Source organism: Herpailurus yagouaroundi, unplaced genomic scaffold (genome assembly GCF_014898765.1).
Source record: "Herpailurus yagouaroundi ecotype Mexico unplaced genomic scaffold, PumYag 255, whole genome shotgun sequence".
NCBI lineage: Eukaryota > Metazoa > Chordata > Mammalia > Carnivora > Felidae > Herpailurus > Herpailurus yagouaroundi.
Window position 1 is genome coordinate 1,307,875 of NW_024412472.1, and position 23,452 is coordinate 1,331,326.

The window sequence follows — 23,452 nt, forward strand, 5'->3', positions numbered from 1 at the left end:
TTGACAACAAGGGGCCAGTAATGATCCCAGGTCATGGATCTGTTGGGACATAGTCCCAATATAGTAACAATACCATTATGGTAATGTCTATAGATAGGGAATTATTGGTTTAGTTGATGTCTCTTGGCAGCCTTTGGTAAATGCTACAGAGATTGTGACAAGAAGTAGGTTGTGTTTGCCTTAGTGTTTGTTATGTGTTGGGAATGAAAGGATCTTGGTTCTGGAAAAGACTTAAAGGGAATTTATGGCCACTCAGTTCTAGGGGAAAAAAAAATTACATTTTGTCTTCAAGGAATTACAGTTACCACGATGGCCACATTGAATCTGACAAGTTTCAATCCAGGCTCTTTCATTTTGGTGGGGATCCCAGGGCTGGAGCAATTCCACATCTGGATTGGGATTCCTTTCTTCACTATCTATCTGCTGGCCCTTGCTGGTAATAGCACCCTTCTTTACCTCATCACTGTGGACCACAGCCTCCACGAACCCATGTTCTTCTTTCTCTCCATGTTGGCCTCTGCAGACCTCGTATTATGCACCACGTGTGTCCCCAAAACACTTGGCATATTCTGGTTGAAAGCTCAGAAAATCACTTTTCCTGGTTGCCTTACCCAGTTGTTCTTTCTTCACTTCAGCTTTTTTCTGGACTCCGCCATCTTGTTGGGCATGGCATTTGACCGTTACATGGCCATTTGCTGTCCTTTGAGATACACAAGTGTTTTGACACCAAGGACAATTGTCAAGATTATGGTGGGCATTGTGGGTCGGAGCTTTGGTGTCATTTTGCCTGTTGTTTTCCTGGTGAAGCGTTTGCCCTTCTGCAAGTCACGTATCATCCCTCACACATACTGTGAACATATAGGGGTTGCCCGACTCGCCTGTGCTGACATCTCCATCAACATCTGGTATGGTTTTGCTGTGCCTGTGATGACTATTATCTCAGACCTGGTCCTCATTGGTATTTCCTATGCTCTCATCCTTCATGCTGTTTTCCATCTTCCATCCAGAGATGCCCGCCAGAAAGCCCTCAGCACCTGCGGTTCCCATGTCTGTGTCATTCTCATATTCTACACACCAGCCATATTCTCTGTCCTCACTCATCGCTTCGGACACAATATCTCTCGCACCTTTCACATCATATTTGCCAACCTCTATGTGGCAATCCCTCCTGCACTCAATCCCATCATTTATGGTGTAAAAACCAAGCAGATCAGGGACAAGGTCATCCTCCTACTCTTTCCTAAAGGGATGAAGTGACCCCTGGCTGAGAACATGGAGAGGAAAAATTATGAAAAGTCAAGTAATCGTATTGATTTATAGAATTTATTGTGTAAATCAGTAGCAGGAAGCCCTCCAATACGGATTCAATTCCCATGAATTTCAAGACCTTAATTCTGTTGGAGAAAATCATTGGTAGAATTACAGTAAGAAAGGTAAGGATTTTTCAAGTCCCTAGAAAATGGCAGACATCAGATGGAAGTATCCTAATTTTCTACGATCAAAAACATAAATGCAAGATAGGTTTACACTTCCTTTGGTCCTTTTATCCTGTTTCAATGTCCTCTTTAAATACATTTTGAAAAGGAAAGAAAAGAAAAAATAGTACTTTATTGATAAGTTGTTTACCACTCAGTAAGCTCATAAATTCAATAACCATCTGCATGCTGAAAATCCCCACATCTAAAGCTCTACTCCCAATTCTTTCTCTGTCCCACATAGCCAACTCTGTATTTGGTAGCTCCTCCTCGTTATCCAACTGAAACTTCACAATAAACATGAACCAAAATTCACTTATCATTGATTATGTCTTCTGAATATCCTTTAAATTCACTCACATGTTTCACATTAAAATATGATTACCTCTTTCTCTGTGTGTGTCCTGAATCTTTTCAACAGCCCCATTTGGAATTTGCTAACTACAAATTATTCTCTTTCCCATCCATTTTTTACTCAGAAACTAGAATGTTCTTACTAAACCCCAATTAGATTATGTCAATCCTCTACTTAAAAATGATTCACAGGACACCTGGGTAACTCATTGGGTTAAGCAACCAACTCTTGGTTTTGGCTCAGGTCATGATCTCACAGATCAAGGCCCATGTCAGCACAGAGCCTGCTTGGGATTCTCTCTCTCTCCTTCTCTCTCTCTCTCTCTTTCTTCCCTCACGCCCCCCTCCACCCATGCTCTAGTGTACATGCGCATGCTTTCTCTCTCTCTCTCAAAAAAAAATCATTCAGGTTGCCCATTTTTCTTGGAAGAAAACTCAGATGCGCTAATATATCTTCAAAGCCTTTTACAGCATTGTTGGTGCTAACCAGTTTTTGCATGGTGTTCGCTGACCACCTCTCCCCTTTCCTCTCCCCTTTCCTCCTTACATCCGCCTCATGCTATAATCACCCTGTGTGTCTTATGCTTTTTCAAACTCTATTCTCCTTCCTTCTGGACTTTCACACATACTATTTCCTCTGGAATCTGAAGCTGAGCTTGAACTTGGGTAGGAAAGGGAGTGAAAGGAAATAATTTTTCAATCCCTTCTTATTGTTCTATTTCACACTCACCAGGATGACTGTAATTTCTTAAAAATGAGAAATAACATATGTTGGTGAGGATGCGGAGAAATTGGAACCCTAATGCATTGCTAGTGAGAATGTAAAATGGTACAGCCTCTGTAGAATAGAGACTGGCAGTTCCTCAAAAAGATAAATGTAGAATTATCAAATGACCCATTCCTACTCTTCGGTATAAACCAAAAAGAATTGAAAACAGATGTTCAACCCAAAACTTGTAAATAATGTTATAGTGGCATTATTTACATTAGCCCCCAAAATGGAAACAACTCATATCAAATGCATATCAACTGATGAATGGATAAAACAAATACATTCAATCTGAACAATGGGGCCTTTGTCAGTCATAAAAAGGAATGAAGTTGTGATACATAATATAACACAGATGAACCTTGAAAACACTATGCAAAGTGAAAGTAGTTGGACACAGAAGACTACTTCTGTATCATACGATTCCATTTATGTCAAAAGTCCAGAATAGCCAAATCCATAGAGACAGAAAGTCAGTTAGTAGTGGCGAGGTGACTGAGGGAAGGTGAAATAAAGAGTAACTTCTTAGTGAGAACGTGGTTTCTGTTCAGGGTGATAAAAATGTTCTGGAATTAGATGGTGGTGATGCTTGCACAACATTGTAAATGCACTAAAAGTCACTAAATGACACACTGTAAATGGTTGAGATGGAGAATTTTATGTGATGTGAATCTTACATTAATAAAAAAGTTAAATAATATGCTCAGCATCATATAAATAATAAATGATGAGTATAAAGCTAATAAATCTGTCTGATTTCTTAATTTTTTAAATGTTTATTTATTTTTGAGAGACAAAGAGAGAGAAAGACAGAGACAGAGCTCAAGAGGGGAAGGGTCAGAGAGTGAGGGAGACACAGAATCTGAAGCAGGCTCCAGGCTCCAAGATGTCAGCACAGAGCCTGATGCGGGGTTGAACTCAGGAACTGCAAGATCATGACCTGAGCCAAAGTCAGATGCTCAACCAACTGAGCCACCCAGGCTATAGGAATAGAATGGGGAGGAGAGACAGGGACAGGGACAGGCACAGGGACAGCAGCCAGCCAAGACTTACATGGTTGATTACATGGTTGAGTATTGTGGAAGTAGAAAACCGTTTATACTGGAAGTTTGGACTGAGCATGTGTGGCTTTTTTTTTTTCATGTTTATTTATTTTTGATTGAGAGAGAGAGAGAGAGAGACAGACCATGAGCAGGGGAGGGGCAGAGAGAGAGGGAGACACAGAATCTGAAGCAGGCTCTCGGCTCTGAGCTGTCATCACAGAGCCTGACACGGGGCTTGAACCCATGAACTGTGAGATCATGACCTGAGCCAAAGTCTGACACTTAACTGACTGAGTCACCAGGTGCCCCAATCATGTGTTGCCTTTTAAATACTCATGTTGTCAACCTTGTTCTGAATGCACAGGCAAAGTGTTCTCGATCAGGGACAGATGATCATTATTTACTTAAAGAGCAAATAACTCTGTGGTTCCCCATATTTGATTCTTACCAGTAGGGCTTTACAATGAAGGCTAGGTCACATGTCCTATACATACAAATGTCCTATATGTGCAAAATCTAAGATTAAAGAAAAATGTATTTTCTCTGCTTGTATAAGCCGGAGAGACTATTTTTCCTCTCCTTGTCTCCCCCCCTCTTTTGGGGGAAAGTTTCCTGAGAGACTGATGAGGAATAAATCTCTCCAGGGAAAAGATGAGACCCTCATCTTCAGCTCTAAACCCAGCCATGTCTTTGTACTTCCGCAATTAGCTAAATCTCTCTGGAGTTTTCTATCTGTAGTTATCGCACTATTGTAAATTAACTTCCCAAGACTTGCTCTTAGCCCAGGATGCCAAGATTTTGGCAAAAGTTCTTCAGAAAACCCAGCTCGGGAAAAACAAAAATACTTTCTCTATACCCACAATACGCCAGGAATCTGAGCAGACAGCTGAGAAGGAAGTTCTATGGTTCTGGAGCAAGGTAGAATTTCCTTGAAAATTCCTAGACGGGCTTCTGAAGGAAGTAGGAAGCCAGCCCACACTGCCTGGAATAGGGACAATGCAGCCTGAGTAGCTGAATAGTGTCTGTTGTCGTCCCCCATCAGAAGTGGGTGGCGCACCTCTGATAGGGACAAGCCTTGAGAGGACACCTCCCTGTGGCTAGATTCACCCTGCTGGGAAAAGAAGGGAGGCAGGAGATAGAAGGACTTTGCTGCAAAGGACGGGGTTTTTTTGCTTTGTTTTGTTCTTAACCTTTGGCCATAAGCAGGGTGAAAGCTCAAGCCAGGGAACTTAATGCCATTAACGGCAGTGACACAACACATTTGTATAGCATTTTATAATTTCTAAAGTGCTCTAGTGTTCAGTTTCTCTTTGGCTCTTCATACCACAACCCTGTGAGATAGATGTTAAGGAGTCTGAAAAGAGAGTTACTCCAGTGCAGATTAGAAGGGTTGCACAGGACACCCAGCATCCAAGGCAGTTCGTGTTTCGAAACACTTAATTGCCTTGTCCTTTTTTTCCCTTCCTAAATCACATACTCACAGCAGTAAAGATTTCCTTTGTGCGGATTGCATCATCAAATATTCCCATTTGTGTAATGAGATTGTCAAGGTGTTCTTTTGTTAATAAAATGAGATAGAAGAGGGAACCTCAACATTTCCCTTATTTAAGGTGTGCACTCTAGTTTGTTTTCTTTAATGTTTATTCATTTTGAGACAGTGGAAGATTGAGAGTGAGGGAGGGGCAGAGAGAGAGGGAGACAGAGGATCCAAAGCAGGCTCTGCATCGACAGCAGAGAGTCCAATGTAGGGCTTGAACTTAGGAATCATGGTGAGATCATGACCTGAGCCAAAGTCAGAGGCTTAACCAACTGAGGGACCCAGGCGCCCCTGTTCACTCTCATTTGTATTTAATATACCAGTTGGGAAGGACACATAGAGATGTATTCTATGAATCTTATTTTTGTTTGATAGAAATAGAAATGTTACTAGTAAATAGTGAAGAACCCTATAGACATTTAAAATAGTAGTTTTATGCCTATGAATACACAGGTTTTCAAGAACCTGTTTACCTTTGAAATAAGGGACTCATACAATTTGGGTCATTTCTATTGAATGAAAAAAAAAAAAAACTAATTCCATAGCAGGTAGAATCTATCCTAAATGACAACTTATTTGTCCGCTTTTTTAAATAGGATCCTTCCTCCTCACCTTTAAAATATCACAATGAGAGCCAATCATCCTTAGCAACACTTCCTTTTTGAAGAAAACACAAGGGCCACTCTTTCACGAATCTGTTTGGTCTTTACTCCATAGATAATTGGGTTCATCACGGGGGGAACGAGAACATAGAGATCAGCCAACAGGATGTGGGCACGCTTAGGGATTTTTCGGCCAAAGTGCTGAGTGATGACAGTGAAAATCCCGGGAAGGTAGAACATGAGGATGACATAGACATGGGAACCACAAGTGCTGAGTGTTTTCATCTGCACATCATGGGATGGCAGCCTGAAGACCGCCTGGAGGATGAGCCTATAGGAGATGACTATTGTCACCATATCTAGCATTACACTGAGTAATGGCACAGAGATTCCATACCAAATGTTGTCGGTGATATCAGCATAAGCCAACTTAGCCAGCCCCATGTGTTCACAGAACGTGTGGGCAATGATGTTTGTCTGGAAGAAGGGCAGGCACCTCACTAGGAAGATAATGGGGCAAACAGTTGCAAAACTCCTGAGCACTACAACACGCCCTATTTTGCCGATGACACCATGGCTAAGAATGATGGTGTACCTCCGTGGGTAGCAGATGGCCACATAGCGATCAAAAGCCATGGCCAAGAGAATTCCTGATTCCACCACAAAGGCAAAATGCATAAAGAAGAGCTGGGTTATACAGCCACCAAAAGAGATGTCCACATCATCAAATCAGAAGATGCTCAGGGCTTTGGGTGCTGTGGATGTGGATAGAATCAGATCGGAAAAAGCCAACACAGAGAGGAAGAGGTACATAGGTTCATGAAGACTGTGCTCCTCTGCCACCACACAGATCAGGATAACATTTCCTGACACAGCCACCAGGTACATCAGGCAGAAGGCGATGGAGATCCACATGTGTAGCTCCTTCAGGCCAGGGATGCCATTGAGGACAAACATATCATAATTGACAGTGGAGTCATTGGGATCAACCATGCCTGAATTATGCTATGGAACCTTCATCACTTGTCTGTAAGGAGAAAGAAAGTTTGAGAGCTAGCCCTTCACAATCAACTAGCATATATTTATTAGTTAATGGACTCAGACATCTGCTATGTAAAATTTCCGTTAGTAAGTTTTCTCCGACGCAGACCTAATTGTGTGTGGTATTCTACATTGTGGAGAAAGGTTCTAAAAATTCAAAGTAAGATCAAAGAATTTCATAAAGATGCTTCCGTGGAAAATCCTGAGCCTGGTACTGTTTTCTCACACAATGGTCATAAATGAAAAATGACGGTCATGCAAAACTTTAAAACTTGTAATAATAATTTGTAGTCTCTGACTAAGCATTTTAAGAAATGGAAGAAAATTATAAATTTTTGTAAAGAATATTAAACACCAAATAAAAAGAAGAGTTTTTTTTTTTCTGATTGAACTAGTTAAACAACAATCCTGTTATCTGGCACACATATTTACTTAATCACCTATTGATCTATTGATCAACTAAACATCTGTTAATAACCTACAATATGTATAGAGATAGCTCCATGTTCATAAAAGGGAAAAGGAGTTCAAAGCCTGTAAAATAGAAATTCTGTGTATCAGGGTATAGTTTATACAAGCACGGTGCCAGTAAAGGGGTTTTGTGTTTGTTAAATAAATTACTAACCATTGATTACAGATATCCTTTGTTGTGAAGTTTCAACAGTGGAAGATTTTATTAAATTACAAACCACCATCATTACAGGTGGGGATGCTGCTACTTGAGAATAGATGGAGTTGTTTACAGCACAGTACTTTTCTTAAACTCAGGATGAGGCTTTCACCCAGATTATTCAAAACATTGTTTCTATCTCAGTTTTCTTTGTTAATACATCCTACCTTCATTACTTTAAAGAAATGTGATCAGAAATAAGTAGCTTGAGGAAATTAAAAACAGAAATCATAGAAGTAACTGGATGCCGCTACCAACCACTTCTTATTTAAACTCCTTTAAAAATAGATTTGATAAAAAGAAAGGGGGGGGGCACCTGGGTGGCTCAGTCTCAGTTAAGCATCCAGCTCGGCTCAGGTTCGTGAGTTCAAGCCCTGCATCAGGCTCTGTGCTGACAGCTCAGAGCCTGGAGCCTGCTTCGGATTCTGTGTCTCCCTCTCTCTCTTCCCCTGCCCTGCTCACACTCTGTCTCTGTCTCTCAAGAAGTGAAGAAACATTAAAAAAAAAATTAGAAAAAAATAGATTTGATCATTCCTTTCTTTGTTGGTTTTTAATTCCTTCACGTTTTATTTCATATGGTGCAAGCACTGAATTTGAATAAAACTAGTAAACAAGAAAGTTCTATCCTTCAGGGATTGTAATGCAGTTGACTTTCCTCAAATCTCTCTTCCCAGAGATTTTTCAGTAACCCTCCACCTCGTACTAAATGGGTTTGATCACTGAAATGGTAAGAGATAATGGAATATACTATACTCCTCAAAGAAAGTCAAAATAAAATGTCCAATCCTGCCCTCATTTTGAATAGCCTAAAATCTTCACTAAAAAGAAAGTTAACTTTCATTAAAAAACCAAATTAATTTTCTTGTTCACAAAGAAAAACCTTCTCATTCTGCATCAGGAAAGATCAGCTTATACACAAAGATAGCTGAATTAGTTTTATTCAAAAAATGAATCACAGTTAATATTTGCCACTTGATATTAAATTTTAAAAAGTTCACAAAATGCTTATGCTTAATGTCATTGTTGAACAATATCAATGGTACATAAAAAATAGATAGGATTTCTGAGGGATAAAACATGGAAATAATTATTGTTATATCCATGTAGTAAACTAATAGGTGATTTTATTTTATTTTTGTTTTTTCTTGATAGTTTCTATTTTCTACTATATGGAAAAGTATATTGTTTTACTGTTGTAAAATATATGACAATAATTTGATGAAGTCGTTTTGTTGTTATTAAAGACAGCACTAAAAGTGCAAGCTTTCATTAAAAGTTATTTGATTTGGGGGCGCCTGGGTGGCTCAGTCGGTTAAGTGTCTGACTTCGGCTCCGGTCATGATCTCGTGATCCATGGGTTTGAGCCCCGCGTCAGGCTCTGTGCTGACAGCTTGGGGCCTGGAGCCTGCTTTGGATTCTGTGTGTGTGTGTGTGTGTGTGTGTGTGTGTGTGTGTGTGTGTGTCTACCCCTCCCCCACTCACACTCTGTCTTTCAAAAATAAATAAACATAAAAAATTTTTTTTAAGTTATTTGATTTATGTCTTCCACCTTTAAAATTTTTAAACGTTTATTTATTTTTGAGAGAGAGAGAGAGAGAGAGAGAGAGAGAGAAAGGTAGGGGCAGAGAGAGAGGGAGACAGAATCCGAAGCAGGCTCCAGGCTCAGAGCTGTCAGTGCAGGGCGTGATGCGGGTGTGAACTCACCTACCATGAGATCACCTGAGCCAAAGTAGGAAGCTTAACTGACTGAGTCACCCAGGCACCCCTATATCTTCCATCTTTAGAGGGTTTTCCCCAAATCCCTTCTAATCCACAGTAATCTAACATTCTGTTGGGATAGCTTCAGGCCAATGACCCATCTATAGTTGCCCTTGGACTGTTTAAAATAAGCTGGTAAGTCTGGTTTTGATTACCATCACTTGAAATATTCACTGGCACCATAAATTGGCATGGAAAAGAATAGCGAATTACATTTACCGAAGAAAAGAGGTGTGTATAGAACAATACATAATACATTTGTTCTTTACTTCATATAAAGATATCTTCCTAATATTATTCAATGTTAAAAATCAGACCATTTTCCTTACTTACAAAGATTGACTTGCTGAACAAAACAACATGTCTCATGTGGTGTTTCATGCTTTTGAAATGGAAGAAGCTGTGGGCGTGAGCCCAGACTTCATAGACAGGCAACCAATAAGTCAAAGTCAGGGTTTAGCCACCCACAGAGGATAAGATTTGAGGAGCAACCATAGAATCCATTACTTCCCTGATCTCTCAAGAGCTCCCTTTCCCCAGACCACCTACTCAGGCACAGCTCAGATCTGGAGTCCCACCTAGGGCTTAAAAGATCAGAACAGTCTCTTCAAATAGACCCTGTTAAGAGACCGTCTCCTTCTGGGGTGGACAGCTGGTGTCCTCATCGTGCTCTCTCCTGTGAGTAACAAACTAGAATGAGACCATCTAAAATATCACTGTGGGAGGCTCAGAGAGCAAGGTACAGGTGTTATTATTACTCTTGGAAAGAGCAAGAGGAGGCTGAGCCTAGAGGTAGGGAGAAATTGCTACAAGGAGAGCAGAGGGGAAATGCAGATCCAGAGAATGAAGATCCTGAGGAAGGGTAGTCAAAAACGTACACTGAATACTTGCTTCCTTTAACCTCCGGTTCATGTGGCCAGTCCACAGACACAGGAATGGCTTCTTGCAATGCAAGTGATTACAGTAACTGCTACGTGTCTGTGTCCAAGTTCACCGGCAACGGTCCGCCTGTTAGCTGCGCCACCTAGCTCGGTCAACTTCCATCCATTTCCTCAACAGAAGGGAGACTCCCACTGCATAAAAGGCAGAATGAGCCTAGGATCATGTATTGCTCACGGAAAAGGCCGAGGGAATGACCGCTGGGACTTGGTTCCTGCTCCTGCCTCCCCTTAAACTGCAGACAGGGACAAATGAGTCAAGAAAATACTTCACTCCTTTCCTGCTGAACTGGCAAGAAGACCTTGAGCCCCATCGAAGTGCCTGGGGTGGAAAATTTAAGAGAACACCTAAGACCTTGAGAGTGAATTCAGCCTTAACATTTGCATCCTCCGCACCTCCCTAGCCTCATTTGAGCCCCAGCTCTGGAGGCGGCATTATTTAATTCATTCTTGTGTCCTCTCAGCCCGCCTAGCTCCTCCTCATCTCTGCCTGGACTCCAGTGAAAATCCTCAGACTGAGTTTGCTCCTTTAAAGCTTCATTCCAAGTGCTTCTTGCTCCAGTCCACCAGTAAGTCCATGGACTTTCCTGTATCAATTTTATTCTGTCATCTCCCAAGCAAAACCCTCCACGAACCCCTTCATCCCGTAGCCTTGAGAATAAGATCTAAGCTCTGGAACACAAGGGGCAGTTTCTTGCTGCCCTCTCCAAGCTCTTGTGATCTCCCAGATCCCTCTAAGCCTCACCCACTTCCAGCTGTTTCTCCACTCTCACCATGTTCTCACCTGCTGCTGCACATTTCAAACAATGTTCACTCTGACTAGCACGGTTTTCATCCCATGATTTGCCTGGTTTTCCTTGAAAACACAGTTCGAATGTAAAATTCTTCACCATCTTGCTCTCTCCTTTAATGATATCAACACCCTCTTCTGTGTCCTCACAGCTCCCAGTGCCTTTTAAGGTCATATTATCTCATCACTCTGTCCCGGAATTGCCTGCTTCCCCAGGAATCTGTGATCAACCTGAGTACAGTAAAAAAAAAAAAAAAAAAAAAAATGCCTTGGCCATATCTGCATCCACAGCCTCTGTTACACGGTTACTAGAATAACATAAAACAATTTAAAAGCGATTGTCCTGTAATGTCCCAAACAATGTGCAAAGTGCCTTACATACAGCATCACAAATCGCTTTTCAAACCTTGTGAGCTGGGGAGATCTCCACACACACACAAAGAGACTGGAGCCTGGATATTTAATTCATCCAATGGGCCTGCTGGAATTGTACATTGCAGCCGGCAGTCAGTGCTTGGCCTCAAGCCTTTCTCCTCACTGCCCCCTCCATGCTGTCCCATAGACTTCACCAACAGACGATGGTTGGGTGAAAGCATACACGAGAATGGGAAGCTGGGGCAGGGAATGCACCCACTAAGCTGAATGTCATCTTTCAAGATGGTTCCTTGAACAGGCTATTCACTTACTAAAAATGGCGTCTGTTGCCCATAATTTGTTATACTCCTATTCAATTTTGTTTAAGTATATGAGCCCAACTGAAAACAAAATACTTGCTTCAAGGAGCTTGTATTCACATCTTCCTCCTTCTTGCTTAAGGGTCTTTGCATATACTTTTCTCTGTGTTTGGAATGTTGTTCCCTTTTCCTTGGGCCTACTGGAGACAATGTAGTGTAATGTGAAGTTGAAGTAGGGTTCAGGAGCCAGACTATCTAAGGTAGGAAATTCTCCATTAAGCAGCTGAGCAACTGGAAGAATTTTCTGTGTATCATTGTTCATGTCTGTAATATGGAAATAATAAGGAGATCTACCTCACTGGGAGGGAGGAAGGACTAAATCTGATAATGTTTCTAAAGGATTTGGCCCTGTATTTGACATAAAGAACCCAGTACATATTACCTATTTTATTAGCTTTTAGTTAAAATTGACATCCTTTTAAAAATACTTTTCTTACAGAATCTTTTCTCATCTTCCCCAGGTCTGACCAGATACCTCTGTCAATTGACTTGCATAACATCCTACAGATTTTCATAACAGTTATCAAAGGTAGTGATTATTTTTACACATATACTCTGTTGATTATATGCAGAATATATTCTTCCTCCATGAACTGAAAGCTCCATGAGGAGAGGTATTATATCTTCTGGTGGCTAGTAGAGCGCCTTGCTCCTAGCAGGGGCTCAATATATCTGTATTGATACACTGCCTGCTTGGTTGGTTGCCTGCCCCTCAGGCTAGTTTCATTTCTCAGCACTTTAGTAAATGTACCTGAGTCTGATAAGTAACACACATGACCCAGAATGCCCCCGGGTCTGCTAAGTGACACCCATGTCCCAGAGCACATCGTATCCCCTTACACCTCTAATCTTTTGCACATGCTGGTCTCTTGGCCTGAAGTGTCTTTTTTTTTCTGTCTTCCTTTAACTTTTTTCCCATCCTCAAGACTCATATTAAGTTCACTTGCCCCTCAAGATCTTTTCTTATCCCTGGACTGTGGTATTATTCCTCCACGCAGTTTCCATGAACATCTTTGGGTTTCCTATGAGTCTCATTCTGTATTGAAATTTCATTTTTACAAGCCTGTTGAGCTTAGTAGATCATGTCCTCAAGTGAAATACTGATATTTATTTCTGAATATCCAGGGTGTAGCATAATGCCTGGTTTCCTGAGCTTGGCATATTATTCTTACCCTCATAAATGTTTGTTGTGTGAAGAAAGTGATCTTGCAATCCTTTTACAGATATCACACCTGGTGCTTACTGTATCTCACACATGCTGGTGACTTCCCTTGTTGAGGTAAGTTTCAAAGGGAGTGATTTAAATAGAATTACAGTGGATTATCGTTAAGTAGCCCAGTGGCTAATAACAGCAGTTACAATGTCCTGACCTTTAATTCCTTATCCACAGGTAGGACTATACAGGATAACCTATGTTCCTTTTCATATCAGTTATCTATACTGTGTAAGAAGTTACTTCACAAGTTAACAATAAACATTATCACAGTCTCTGTATGTCAAGAACTCAGGAGCGGCCCGCCTAGAAGGTTCTGTCTTGGGTCTCTTACTGGTTGCAGTCCGGATGTTGCTGGGGTTGCAGACATAGGAAGGCTTGGCTGAAGCCAAGGAGCTATTTCCAAGACGATCACTAGGTAGCGCTGTTTGTTAGCAAAAACAAAAACAAAAAAAACACACAAAAATGGTTCAGCTCCTCCTCAGGCAGGTGGTTTGAATGTCCTGTCTCAAAGGCTGGCTTCTCCCAGAGTGGGCAATTCAGGAGAGATAACAAAAAAGGAACCTTCAATGTCTTCCACAGCCTGCTCTCAGAAGGCACACATCCACCATATGCTATTTGTTAGAGATGAATCACTAAGTCCAACCCATACACAACTGGAGGGGAATTAAGCTCTATCCCTTGAAGAGAGGAGTATCATAAAATTTGTGAACATACTTTTTTTTAAAGTTTAGTTATTTATTTTGAAAGAGAGAGAGAGAGGGGGAGGGAGATAGAGAATCCCAAGCAGGCTCCATGCTGTCAGTGCAGAGCCTGATGTGGGGCTACAACTTATAAACCATGAGATCATGACCTGAGCGGAGATCAAGATTCAGACACTTAATCACTTAACCAACTGAGCCGCCCAGGCGCCTCTATGAACATATTATGAAACCACCATTCTTGTTTATATTTATAACCTGAATTCTTTGTCTTTGTGATGCTTTGTCATCTGACCTTGGGGGCCTCTATGTACACCAGGCTATCAACATTCAAATGCCCTAGGCTCCACATATAAATCATGATACCCATACTGTGAATGGCCCCATTGATTCTACTCAGAATAACAACTGTTTTCCAAAATATGCTATATGAATAAATGAAGCATTCATAGAAAACATGGCAAGCGCTTCCCCAAGAACAAAAGTAAATCGAGGACAGCAATTAGATGTCACAATTCTTTATTTCCTCCCTACTAATCATACTTGTCATAGGATGTAAAGTTTTCTGAAAAAGAAACTGGCATAAGGTAGGGGTTTGAACTGAAAGAAGACTATAGAACTGTTACAATAAAAGAGAGGTTTCCCTGTAATGTACAGTTCTGAAAATATTCTACTTTAATCTGAGTTTTTTATATCACTGTAAATTAATTGTTTCTTAAGACTCAGCAATTAGTCCTATCTCTTTTCTTCTCTATATTATGCTATGACTTTAGGAAGACAGCGACCATGAAGAGTTTGTGAAGAGGTGGGTAATTAGGAAGTGGGGATATTTGTAAAAATACAGGTATACATTTCAGGCCTTTTCCAGATGCATTGAGCAATGTAAAATTAGTTTCTAATTGGTATTAGAATAGTGACTTCAATGTATAAAATGCTATAAAATAAGTGTCATAAAAACAGATGCTATAATATTGCTTTAACTACTAATAATCGAGAACATAGTTGAATGCCTACTTTGTGAACAACCATAGAAATCTGATGGCAAATATCAGGAGTAAGATCCTTGTCATCTAGAAACTTGCCTTCTAGAAGCAGAAACAAAACGTTAAACATATCATTGTAACATAGTGTGATTAGTGCCAAGGCAGGCATAAAGTCAGGGGGGCATGATGGGGTGAGGGGTGATTTTCCAAATGGGTGATGCTAAATTTTAGGTTGAGTCAGCCAGAAAAGAATAGGAAGGGTATTCTATTTTTTTAATTTTTTGATGTTTATTAATTTCTGAGAGAGAAAGAGACAGAACACAAGCAGGAAAGGGGCAGAGAGAGAGGGAGACACAGAATCTGAGGCAGACTCCAGGCTCTGAGCTGTCAGCACAGAACCCGAGGCAGGGCTTAAACCCACGAACCACGAGATCACGACTTGAGCTGAAGTCAGATGCTTAACTGACCGAGCCTCCCAGACACCCCAAAATAGGAAGGGTATTTTAGAAAGAAGGAATACCGTATGTAAAGGGATGATGCTTGCAAAAATTTAATGTGTGTTTGGGACTCGAAATACATTAGTATGGAATTTAGAGTGTTTGAGGGGTGAGTGGCAAGAGGTGTCACTGCAGAGGAAGCCAAGGGCCTGAAATCGCTAGATCTTGCGTGTGATGCCAATGGGGATTTCTTTTATACTAAAGTCTTTATCAACTTGGCAGGAATGATGATCATATTTCTATTTTAGAAAGATTATTATGGCTTGCAAGGAGAGGATGAATAGGTGGGGTGGAACTGAGATCTTTAGATCAATGAGGAGGGTCCAGTCACAGAGGTGACAAGGGACTGAAGAGTGGTGACAAAGGAGGAATGTGGTTCTAGAAATATTTTAAAGTGTCAGTTGCTAGGGCTCGCCAGCATATGTGTAAGGAGTTTTACATGTCGGTTCAAGTGTTTGATCCATAGGACTGATCTGTGATAACGAAGGCAGACTCTTTTTAGGCTTGAATCAGAAACCAGAACCTGTACCCCTCCTCCCACAGGTCTATTTGCATTTTCGTACTAAAATAACTGGTACATATACTTACACAGCTGACTGAATGCTTATAACGTAAACACAGTAACTCACAGAGACATACAAGTCCTCTCTCCCTCTCCCTCTTTGTCTCTCTGTTTCTCTGTCTCTTTGTCTCTCTTGCACACACACACACACACACACACACACACACACACACACAGAGTGGTGGAGAGTGGCTTGCCATCTTGCAAGCCCCAGGGGACTCTGCTAGCTCAGGATGCTGCCTGTCCTAGAAGACAGGAGTCTGCAGGGACTCAGACCACCCCAGCCTTCAGGACGTCAGAGTCTCAGGAGCTAGACCCCTGGGAAGTGCTTCCTGTGCAGTCCACGGCTCACTGATTGGGTGCGTGGCTGTGGCCTCTCAGGGGCCCACAAGTATTGAGTGCTCCCTCTGAAGTCCAGGAAGAGGAATAAGAGGATTGGTTGCACAGAGGTGCCATTTCTCTGCATACTTGGTCCTCCCCAAAGGTCTGGGTTTGGTGAGTGTTGGAGAAAACAAAGGCAGAGGACAGCTAACTGAGGGACATACACGGGACCCAAGAAGATTGGCAAGGAGATGCTAGGAAAAGACAGGGGTGGGCTCAATCCGGTTTTCCCCATGAAATACAGTCTGCAGGCCTGGGTGCCAGATTTAAACAGTCTCAGGGGTTGGCATGAGGATGGACAAATGGAGCAGAAGGGAACAAGTAGGACTGGAGCTGTCTTCAGGACACAATCCAACAGCCACGACCACATGGTCTGGGAGCTTGGGTCTGGAAGAGCGGACTCCAACTCTGTGTTTTCGGTGTGATTTGAAATTTTCTGTTACTGTGCGGGTTTCTGGCATCCGTGTATATTTGCAAGTGTTTGTAATAATAATGACCTCATATGATGGTCACTATTTATTGGTAGGTTAACACTGAGCTGAGGACTTCTCTCATTTAATGCCCACGAAAATTCTGTGCAGAAACAGACACTTTAGAGACATCAAATAACTTGTTTGGTATAATGAAAAAACAGTCACTGATCAATGCAAATCTGATACGTGACTCTAAAATCTGGGTTCTTAAGAAGTAGGAATGATGTGATTTTGTGTAAACTTTGCCTAGCATTTCATGTGTGTGTGTGTGTGTGTGTGTGTGTGTGTGTGTGTGCGTGTGTGTGTTATACTTCACTCGTTCGTTTATTATATTTTAGCCACTTACTAATTAAACTGTATTTTAATGGAATATAAATAGAAAGGAAAGCAGAGGTGGGGTAGGGAGAGTCATGGCTGAAAAAGTACAAAGGTCCCATATCAAACAGGAGCTTGTGTGCAATGATTTAAACATTATTTATTTATTTAATAAGTCTTAAGAGTTTATAGAGATTAAACTAGTGTCAGAAATAAAATTATTTGGGGTGCCTTGATGGCTCAGTTGGTTGAGCGTCTGACTTCAGCTCAGGTCATGATCTTGCGGTTCATGAGTTCAAGCCCCGCAACGGGCTCGGTGCTGACAGCTGAGAGCCTGGACCCTCTTCCAGATTCTGTGTCTACCTCTCTCTCTCTGCCCTTCCCTGCTTGTCTTCTGTCTTTCTCTCTCTCTCAAAAGTAAATAAACATTAAAATTTTTTAAACAGAAATAAAACTGTGATTATGAAAATGCCTTTACATACCAGCTGTATGTGTAAATATGAGGACTCAGTCTTGTGGTTAAGAAAAAGTTTTCTGGAAGAATTTTCACCTCAGCTGAGACAAAGTGGGGTGAGCAAAAGTAAGCAGCCTTATTTCTCTGGGTAAAACTTCTTGAGCCATGTTAATACAACTGTTATGATAACCGTGATCTTTAGATCTTTAGTGGAAATGCCTTTAACATTCTCCTGGTTTGGCATATTATTGGCTGCCAGTTTGCATAGGTTTATTTTCCTTTATTTACTCATGAACAGGTATTTAATGATTTCAAATGTATTTCCAGAGAATATTCTTTTTGCCTTGACTCAACAGCAACATTCAGTTCCAGAAATATTCACTGAGCACTTTTTAAGTGCCACTAACCTGCAGGTATTGAAAGCATTTTTGAAACCATGATAACAACAAAAGCAGGAAGAACAAGATTTGCATGATCTTTGCCTTTACAGAGACTGCAGTCTAGGAGAGAAAATAAATAGTAAACAAGTGGTTGCAAGTGTGATGAACTGCAGAAAAGAAGGGATACAATTTGGAAACAGAATTTTCTGACGCGGAGAGATCAGGAAGACTGTACCCAGGAAAGTAATATTTAAGTTGAATGAAAGGGGACTTAGAGACCTGAATGATAAGTAGAACCTAGCCTTGCTTGGTGATAGGAGGAGGGATGAGGGTATTCGTTCTAAAGTCAAGGAGGAAATATTTGCATACTCTTACAGTCAGGAGACTTTGGCACTGAGGGAACATGTGTTAGCTCACCTGTATTCACATAGCACGTTATCTGTTTAGACTTTTATTTATCTGGAATGGCAATTGTTCAGAGAAGTGCAGGATCGATGCATGACAGCTCACTGCATGGATACCTCTTTGAACACCTTGCAGTGCGATTGCTCCCCTGTAGGGATAGCAGTGGTCTCGTTTGTCTTCATCACGTGGCTTTCCAACATCTCTGGCCTCATTTCTGTTCATCTGCAGAGAAGAAGTTTGGGTATCAGCAGACACTCAAATCAAAATTCAAGGAAATACGTAAATACTATAGTTGGAACCCTAGAAATAAAAAGGGGGAGGAACTTACTGTTATTTCTTACATGGAAATTGCTTTTAACATATACATTTTTAGAAAAAGCAGGACTTCTTTTTCTGGCAAACATTCCTGGAGTGTAACAGGAAGACTAAAGAGGTAACACGACCAGATTGTGGAGACCTTGTTAGCTATGTTAAAGACCTTAGTTTTGATTCCAAAAAGATTGGATTACTATAATTGATTGTGCATGGGGGGTTAAAAAGGGAAAGGTATAAATGGTGAAATTCTGATTTTTGCTTCGGGTCCCTTAGTGGATGATATTGATATTCTGTGAAATATTAGACACAGTAGGGGTCATCAGGTTTGTGAAGGAATATGATGAGTTTTCATTTTGATTTTTGAGAATTAAATTTGAGTGCTAAGAGATATCCACAAGAGGATATCCAGAATGGAGTTGAATGTATGTGTCTTGTTAGATGTAAATGATAGGTAAAGAATTGGTAGACGTCATGTATAGCTATTAATTGGGATCTTGGGAGTGGATGATACAGATTAGGAAAAGTGTGAAGAGAAAAAAAGGGGGCTTCAAGCAGAGCCTTGAAGCACCCCAGGACTTAAGACACACAAAATAGGAAGAACAGGCAAAGGATGAGATGAGATGTCAGGATGGTTGAAGAAAAATTCCAAATGTTGTAATAAAACATTAAGACAAGATTTCAAGATTGAGGAGATAGGGAATAGGGTCAAATGCTGCTGCTAAGTCCAGCAAGGACTCAGTGTGGGACGCGGATTTCATTGGTGATCTTAGGAAAAGCTGCTTTGGTGGAAAGATAAGGACAGAGGTAAGATTAACATAGGTTAAAGGGTAAGCAGGAGATGAGAAGAACGTAGGTGGTGTAGACAAGTACATATCTAGCTATGAATGAGAGAATATAATTGTTTCTGTGTAATTTAGACCAGAAAATACTTGAGCACATTTTAATTGTTTAAATGTTGAAGGAGTAAACTTCTTGAAAGGCTAGGTAGAAGACAAATGCGTACACACTCACACACACACACACACACACACACGCACGCACAGATGTGAGGCTGTCTTACATGATTTCACATACAATGGCTTTGAATTTCTCTGTGAAGTAAAATGAAAGGTTATCTATTGAGAAAGAGGGAGTTGGAGTTGGTGGACGTGCTTGGAGAAAAGTAGGGAAAAAAGTCATCCAGGGAGACTGAGCTGAATAAGATCATGTTGCTGGGTCATCGGGCAGTGTTGGGGGTGAAGTTGAAGGTTGATGATCATGAACTTATGGGAACACAAACATGTCTAGTTAAGTGCCTTTCCATAATGATCTGAAGGACTTATTATATTGGTGAATCTAGGAGTTGAGTTTTGCCTACATATGTGATGGAAAGTCAGTGGATCAAGGGCAAGCAAAATATGTCTAAGAGAGTGCTTGATGTGATGAATTAGAATTTAACCTAGAAAGGAGGAATGCAGAGACACTAGGATAATGAGCGAAAAGTACGGAAAGCATCAATACCTTGGAGGGCTCAAGGTTGTTGAAGAACAAATGATAATCACTGAACCACATACCTGAGCAGATACAAGTAGCATGTCTACAAGTGTGACTTGTGAGGCAGGTCAATTCTAAGTTCTAATGCTTCAAGATACACCTGTGGAACTGGACACCTGACTTCACAGTAACAAAATGAAATTGTCTAAGATGATGTTATGCTACATTGAGGGAAAAGTTTGGGGTAGATGAGTGGGAAGGATGTTAAACTTGGTGCATAATGATCACCACAATACACCCAGTTACACATATTACCGCATATAGTTGAAAAATTTTTTTCTTGTGATGACAATTTTGAAGATCTACTCTCTTAGCAAGTTTCAAGTATGCAATACATTTATTTGTTTGTTTGTTTCTATAAATTTACTGGCAAGTTAGTTAGCATATAGTGCAATAATTATTTCAGGAGTAGAATCCTGTGATTCATCCCCAAATATAACACCCAGTGCTCATCCCAACAAGTGTCTTCCTTAATGCCCCTTGCCCATTTAGCCCATCCCCCACCCACAACCCCTCAAGCAACCATCAGTATGTTCTCTGTATTTAAGAGTCTCTTATGTTTTGCTCCCCCCTCTCTGTTTTTATACTGTTTTTGCTTCCCTTCCCTTGTGTTCATCTGTTTTTACATTACATTATTATTATTAACCCGAGCCACCATACTGCACATTCCATCCCCTCATTTATTTTATAACTAGAAGTTTGTACATTTGACGGTCTTTACCCCTTTGACTCACGTCCTACACCAGCCTCTGTCAATCACCAATCTGTTCTCTGTGTCTATGAGTTCCATGCTTTCATGTTGTTGTTATGTTTGTTGCTTTAGTTTGCAAACACAGCATTTGTCTTTGAGATCATACAATATTTGTCTGTGTTTTCTTCATGTGGCTTAAGTTTATATCCTCTGCTATGTAGATATCATGCATGTGCCATTTGCCATATACTCTACAGAGAATTTTATTACGTGTCAGTTTATGTAAAGACTTCTCAGGTTTAATGTGGAGCTCTAACATTTGCTTGTCATGTGGCCTTTGGCGGGTTACTTAACTTCTCTGTGCCTAAGTTTCTGCACCTTCAAACTGTAGGTAACATTATTTCCTTTCTCATAGGGTTTTAAGATGATTATGGAAGTTATTTCATGTAAAGAACTTTAGACTTGCATAGTATTGTGGAGGTTTCCAAAAATATTAGTTTTGTTATAGAAGTTGTTTGCTTGCTTTTTTTCTTGACCTGGTTTTCAGAATGTAGCAATTCTATATTTCTTTCACTAGAGGGCCCTCAATCACTCTCTTTGAATACATGTCTTCAAGAGTTTGTTTCCTCTTTCCTTTTTTCAAACCACATGTGTATAGTTTGAGGAAGAAGTATGATAGAATAGTTTAAAACACACAATTTGAAGTCAGAGGTATCTGGATTTTGCTATTACTCAAATAGACCATTTATCATCTATATTAGTTTCTATAAAAGGGGTATAATGCTACTTAGGGGTGCCTGGGTGGCTCAGTGGGTGTCAGACTCTTGGCTTCAGCTCAGGTCATGATCCCATGGTCATGGGATCGAACCCTGCATTGGGTTCCACACTGATCTTGGACCCTGCTTAAGATTCTCTCTTCCCCCCTCTCCCCATCCCCTGCTTGAGCTCTCCCAAATAAATAAATAAATAAATAAATAAATAAATAAATAACGTTGCTTATATCATACTGCTATTGTGGACAGTTTATTTTCCTTCAAAACATGATAAAGATTATTTTTTTTAATTCTAGGAAACAATGATGATAAATGGGATAAAATGACAAATGTCAACTACAACATTCCTACATATGTTAACCTCTTAAAATATTATTTATTCATTAATATTATCTTAAAATGCAATAATATAAATACATATTTAAGGACAAAAAAAAAGCACACTTGAACCAATTTCCTCAGTAAATCCTAAGAGGGGAGTGGAGGTTGAGCTGTGTATCTATTTCCATATTGTTCTCCATGGCGAGGTACCAAACATCAGTCTCAGAGAACATTCTGGTCTGAAAATGCCAGATGCTATAGTATAAGGGATATCAGGAGAGTAAGTGCAGTCAGAATAGGGTTAGTGTGCTGGGCACACTGCAGTTTGGTGTTAGGTTTTCCGTACTGTCTTCTTTCTCTACAACCCATGCCTCTTCTCAGTCCTTGGCAACCTGTAGTGTGTCACCTGAGACAATCACCTGGACTGGCACCACAGCATAAATGATTATTAACTGAGGACTTGGATGTGCTAGCTCTGCCAGTTACTAGAGATGAGATCTTAGATAAGATCATCTCTCAGGTTTCAGATTCTGTAAAAAAAAAAATAGGTGGATAAAAACACATATCTGAGACCACATCCATAGTCATGCTGAAGCACAAGTCCTCCATGGACATGACCTATGAAGGCTGCTCTAAGCAGTCAGTAGGGTACTCAATATGGTGGGAGGAGTTGAATTTGACATTGACCTGCCCAACAAGAAGGTTTGTATCAACTCTGAGCACAGTGCAAACACTCTGCTGGAGACCCTGGGAAAAAACACTAAAGGTTCTTTCCTACCTGGGCTCCAAGTAGGGAGGGCCTGGACCCCTGGTCACAAAATGGACCAAATGGGGCAGGACGCTGATCCTCTCCTGCCTTGCAGACAGACCTTGGCCTGGCAGTCCTACACAGCAATGGGAGTTCCTGCAGAGACCCTCACTTGCCCTGCTCCTTCTTAGCTTTCTTGCAAAAAAGTTGAACTGCTTTTGTTGGGAAAAAGATACATATCTCAGAAGACTGTTTAAATGAGATAATACTTTGTAAAGCCTGGACTCCTATTATGTAATAGGAGTCATAATTGTCAATTGTCTCCTTATTTTCCCAATTGTTCCCCACTTTCTTCGCTTCTTTCTTTCTTTGCATGTGGTTAGATTGTTTTTATCTATACTCAAGTCTATACAGAAACAATTTACTTTGACCCAAGGAACACTTGGTCATTAACATAGGAATACAATTTTGTTCAGTTGGAAGATTCCAGAGTGACTGAGTGATTACAACCAGAAGTATCATGCCTAGGGAATCTTTTCTTTTCTTTTCTTCCCTTCCCTTTCCTTTCCTTTCCTTTCTTTTTTTTCTTCCCTTCCCTTCCCTTCCCTTCCCTTCCCTTCCCTTCCCTTCCCTTTCCTTTTTCTCTTTTCCTTTCCCTTTTCCTTTCCTTTCCTCTTCTTTTCTTATTTTAATGGGGAATCTTTTTCAAGACATGAGTATTGCTCTTACTAGAACTGGGAGGTTCTTTCTTGGCAGATAGGGAAGAAGAGAACTAGCCTGAAGGAGAGAGTGGAGGAAGAATTATACAATTTTCTCAGGTTTATCATACACAATTTGTTTTTCAGATACAGAATCTATGTTTCAGACCACACCGGCCATGTACAACCTGAGTAGCGACCACACAGGTGACTTCACCCTTTTGGGCATCCCTGGCCTCGGGCAGTACCACGTCTGGATCAGCATCCCCTTCTGCTTTATCTATCTCGCGGCCATTGT

At 40.7% G+C, this 23,452-nt stretch overlaps 2 protein-coding genes across 2 annotated transcripts in view; one reads left to right on the forward strand and one right to left on the reverse strand.

Moving 5' to 3' along the window:
* Nucleotides 1-306: 306 nt before the first annotated feature.
* On the forward strand, nt 307-1,257 carry LOC121021192 (olfactory receptor 52H1-like). Its single transcript, XM_040461423.1, has one exon. It carries the CDS (start codon nt 310-312, stop codon nt 1,255-1,257), a length of 948 nt encoding a protein of 315 aa, XP_040317357.1. The 5' UTR covers nt 307-309.
* A 4,565-nt stretch (nt 1,258-5,822) lies between these two features.
* LOC121021166 (olfactory receptor 52D1-like) overlaps nt 5,823-23,452 on the reverse strand; it is a 64,552-nt gene continuing 46,922 nt past the window's right edge. Inside the window, exon 2 of the mRNA XM_040461394.1 lies at nt 5,823-6,427. Coding sequence (XP_040317328.1) covers nt 5,823-6,427 — 605 coding nt within the window. The remainder of the gene's footprint in view (nt 6,428-23,452) is intronic.